This window comes from Sardina pilchardus, chromosome 7 (genome assembly GCF_963854185.1).
Source record: "Sardina pilchardus chromosome 7, fSarPil1.1, whole genome shotgun sequence".
Classification (NCBI taxonomy): Eukaryota; Metazoa; Chordata; class Actinopteri; order Clupeiformes; family Clupeidae; genus Sardina; species Sardina pilchardus.
In genome coordinates, this window is record NC_085000.1 from 33,772,337 (window position 1) to 33,777,336 (window position 5,000).

Sequence of the window (5,000 nt, forward strand, 5' to 3'; positions counted from 1 at the left end):
ATACCCCAGAGGAGCTGATCAAAAGTCTACTGTAGTGTACTGAAGCACAAATTCAAGTGTACTATTTGTGGTGTGTGTGTGTGTGTGTGTGTGTTCAGGCTCTCTGGTGCGCCAGACGGTGGTGAACGTGTGTCGTCGGCGGCGACTGGAGAGTGACTCGTACAGCCCGCCCCACGTGAGGAGGAAGCAGAAGATCGCCGAGATCGCCCAGAGATACCGCAGCCACCAGCTGGAGCCAGAGTTCTACACCGGCCTCTTCCAAGAGCCCTGCCACTGACACACACACACACACACACACTGCAGCCAGCAGCTGGAACCCCAGTTCTACATCTCCCTCTTTCAAGAGCCACTGACACACACACACACACACACACACATTCTTACCCAGCCAGCAGCTCGTACCTGAGTTCTAAACCTCTTTCAAGAGCCAGTGACACACACACACACATGTACACACACACACACACACACACGTACACAGGTGCAGGCATTATCCTGTGCTATCACACTGATACCCACACCGGTGCAAGACTACTGTTGGATGTAGGGTGCAGTCCAGTACTGGAGACCAATCTCATGAGAATACTGTGTGTGTGTGTGTGTGTGTGAAACCATAGAGGTGTTGATACATACACACAGACACACACTCCTCATCAGCCTCAGTAATGACCTTTGTAGATGGAATAGAACACATGACATTTGACCTTCATCACATTTTATCACAGCAGTGACCTTTGACCTTCCACTCCCCACCTGTTTCACCTTATCACCTTTGACACACCACACACACACACACACACACACACACACACACACACACACACACACACACACACACACACACACACACACACATACCTCACCCTCTGTGCTGAGGTCAGAATAAGGTCATGATCACTAATGAGGATGCATTTGATCATTAAATTCAGTTTTAATTCAGTTTGATTAAGGACTTCATTCAGTCCTAATTTAGTTCTAATTCAGTCTTAATTCAGTTTGATTAAGGACTTCATTCAGTCCTAATTCAGTCTTAATTCAGTTCTAATTCAGTCTTAATTCAGTTTTATTAAGGACTTCATTCAGTTCTAATTCAGTCTTAATTCAGTTTATTAAGGACTTCATACAGTCCTAATTCAGTCTTAATGAGTCTTAATTCAGTCTTAATTCAGTTTTTATTTTGTCAGAACAGTCAGGGCCCTTCTCTGGCTGACCTTGTGGTTACCTTGGTAACAAGTCTGCTGTATCATCCAACATGGAGACGAATCATTTATTTTTCTATTTATTTATTTCTTCACTCTGCACTGCTCTCATGTACACTGTTTCAACTACTCGGAGGTGAACACACACACACACCAGTGACCAACTACAGACAGCCCACACAGTGCCCTCACTGCTTCATTGGGTGTGTGTGTGTGTGTGTGTGTGAGATGATATTTCGAGGCCCTCGTGTCATCAGAATGAATACTGTGTGGAGGGACTTCCTGTTAGCAGTCACATGACCAGACAACTTGCTTCCTATTGGTGGAGGGACACTGGACTCACATGTGTATCTTTAAGCAATTTAGCAACTGATGACATCATCATTTGAAGTTTACTTTCTTTTTGTTCTTCACTGTTTACTTAAAACTATTGTTTACGTTGTAAGACTCTCTAAAAGGGAGCATTTCAATTGCCACCGACTTGTTTACATACTCACACACACACACACACACACACACACACACACATAGACATGCAGGAAAATGTAGACACGCGTATATACACACACATGTATTGAAGAACATACACAGACACACACAGGACACAAACATACATAGACTCCCCTGTATGTACTGAAACACACAAGCACACACACACACACACACACACACACATTGAAGGCCCATGGCCCTGCTGAAGTGTGGGTTACTGTTTTGTTTACACTATAATGTGATTCAGAGTGATCATATTTTACTGATTATGATTATTTTATTGATTAGGTTTTACAATCATATTTTACGATCGTTTAATGATGTATTTTATGAACATATTTCATGATAATGCTTTATGATGATTAATATGTTATGATCTTTCATGTATGTCCACTGAAGAGATCTTTATGTGCACATATCTGCTCAGAATACACACACACACACACACACACACACACACACACTCACACACATACATTATCTGCTCAGAATATACACACACACACACACACACACACTCACACATACATTATCTGCTCAGAATACACACACACACACACACACACACACACACACACACACACACACACACACACACACATATCTACTCAGAATACACACACACACACACACACACACACACACACACACACACATATCTACTCAGAATACACACACACACACACACACACACACACCTGCTCAGGAGGCGTGATCGACACGTCTGCCTGCTTATCACATGACCTGAGGCTCTGCTACGATCAGAACCGGGCCTCCGACACACACACACACACACACACACACACAGCCTTATGTGAGATCATAACCAGGCCTCAGCCACATGTGAGCCGGGTCGGTCCCAGATACTGACAGAGCCACTCTACTCTTCTCTTCTTTTCTTCTCCTTTTTCATCTGTTCATCTGTTCTCTTCTGTTGACGTGTGTGTGTGTGTGGCACCAGTTGGAAAAGGATGAGAATAAAACTTTATCTTTCAGACTTTGGCAAGTTGCAGCATTTCTGTCATGCTTGTGTGTGTCTGTGTCTGTGTCTGTGTCTGTGTCTGTGTCTGTGTCTGTGTCTGTGTCTGTGTCTGTGTCTGTGTCTGTGTCTGTGTGTGTGGTGTGGCCTGTAGAGGTGTTGGTGTGACTACATCCATCCTACAGTGTGGGTGTGTTGTGCTGATGATTTGTTATTGACTGAAGGTGAGTGTTTTAGAAGTCGAAGATTGGGGAGGGGAATTCCAAAACGTTTGACGGGAAACAGCTTTGCATATTTATTGTCATATATATATATTCTCATCTGACAGTTTTGCATGGAAAATGAGTATCAAATAAACTAACTGGAAAAAAGACCATGCCAATCTATAGGTATGGTGAAGGGTATGTGATCTTATTTCATGGATCAGGAAGGATAGTATCCTGGATCCATGAAATAAGCAGGTAAAATAATAATAATACTAAGACTTTATTAGTCCATTGATGTGGAGATTTATCTTTGGCTCCACAGGTAATTGTTAAAAAACATAAATACAATAAATGCATCAAAGACACAGTTAATAAATACACAAACAACTCGCAGTCACAATACAGAAGCAGCAGAGTATACAAATATGAAAAAGCATATTTTGAATTTAGAAGTGTTATTGCAGTTGAATGATTTTTTGTAAATGTTTTTTGTTGCAGTTGCAGCTCTAAAACATCTACCTGAGGGCATTTTAATGAACTCCCTAAACAAGGGATGCATAGAATTAGGAACTATTTGTTGAGCTTTTTGTTTAACTTGTGTTTCATAGCACAGACGCAGCTGTTTCTGACCTTTCCCTATAATTTTACTTGCACTGTTCACATTTTTTGTTTTGCTCTTGTAAAAGTTAGCAGCAGGTTTGATATTCACTGGATATTTGTTTTTGAAAGACATTTTCTCATTCTGATTGCTGTTGTAGTTGCCAATGGTAGGCTGCTAGTTACTACAGGTGAAGTTTTGCTGATACCTGCCATTGTGGTGAAACAGTATGCATTTAAATGTTTAAAATATGCACCAAAAACCAATAATTATACATTTTCTCATTCTGATTGCTGTAGTAGTTGACAGTGGCAGTCTGCCGTCTACTTTGACTCCTCTAGTCTACACCATCATTCCTCCCCTCACACACAGAACTCTCTTCTGGACGACCACACACCTGCTGCACTGATGCACACTGGGAACAGCAACCACCTCCATCTCAATGTCCAGAAGTAGAGGAGATAGCAACAGGAAGACCAACCACCTCCATCTCAATGTCCAGAAGTAGAGGAGATAGCAACAGGGAGCCCAACCACCTCCATCTCAATGTCCAGAAGTAGAGGAGATAGCAACAGGGAGCCCATCACTCCAGCACCCCGACGTGATCACCAAGGAAACACTGGACATGGTTCATCACTCAGAACATGGAGGACTGATATCCAACAATAAGCTTCAGAAAACACACAAGGGCATTCCAGAAGGAGCCTTCAAAGACCATCATCCATCTGCAGGTTCAGATGACTCCATGGTGCCCCCCCTCCTACTTACACACACACACACACACACACACACACACACCCCTCCTCCTACTGCTCTAGCAGGACATTGTCCAACCCATTAAAACACCCAGAATGCATCAGTCCCCTCTGACCACTGGAGTACATACACACACACACACACACACACACACGCACGCACGCACACACACACACACACACACACAGTTAGTGTTCTTGTAGTCCAGGGTTCTTTAGTGCTGTGGTCAGTGTGTGTGTTAGTGTTCTTGTAGTCCAGGGTTCTTTAGTGTTGTGGGTGCATGTTAGTGTTCTTGTAGTCCAGGGTTCTTTAGTGTTGTGGGTGCATGTTAGTGTTCTTGTAGTCCAGGGTTCTTTAGTGTTGTGGGTGCATGTTAGTGTTCTTGTAGTCCAGGGTTCTTTAGTGTTGTGGGTGCATGTTAGTGTTCTTGTAGTCCAGGGTTCTTTAGTGTTGTGGGTGCATGTTAGTGTTCTTGTAGTCCAGGGTTCTTTAGGGTTGTGGGTGCATGTTAGTGTTCTTGTAGTCCAGGGTTCTTTAGTGTTGTGGGTGCATGTTAGTGTTCTTGTAGTCCAGGGTTCTTTAGTGTTGTGGGTGCATGTTAGTGTTCTTGTAGTCCAGGGTTCTTTAGTGTTGTGGGTGCATGTCCGTGTTCTTGTAGTCCAGGGTTCTTTAGTGTTGTGGGTGCATGTTAGTGTTCTTGTAGTCCAGGGTTCTAGGCCTCATGTGGTCTCTGCTGTCTCCCTCCCTACAGATGCCATATGGGTTCTGTC

At 43.3% G+C, this 5,000-nt stretch overlaps 1 protein-coding gene across 7 annotated transcripts in view; it reads left to right on the plus strand.

Annotated features, from left to right (window-relative positions):
* The window catches only part of LOC134087992 (ral GTPase-activating protein subunit beta-like), a 52,619-nt gene extending 49,926 nt beyond the window's left edge, over window positions 1–2,693 (plus strand). For all 7 annotated transcript variants that reach the window (XM_062541872.1, XM_062541875.1, XM_062541876.1 and 4 more), the window contains one exon: window positions 99–2,693. In XM_062541872.1, coding sequence (XP_062397856.1) covers window positions 99–277 — 179 coding nt within the window. In that variant the 3' untranslated portion in view covers window positions 278–2,693. The remainder of the gene's footprint in view (window positions 1–98) is intronic.
* The last annotated feature ends 2,307 nt before the right edge of the window (window positions 2,694–5,000 follow it).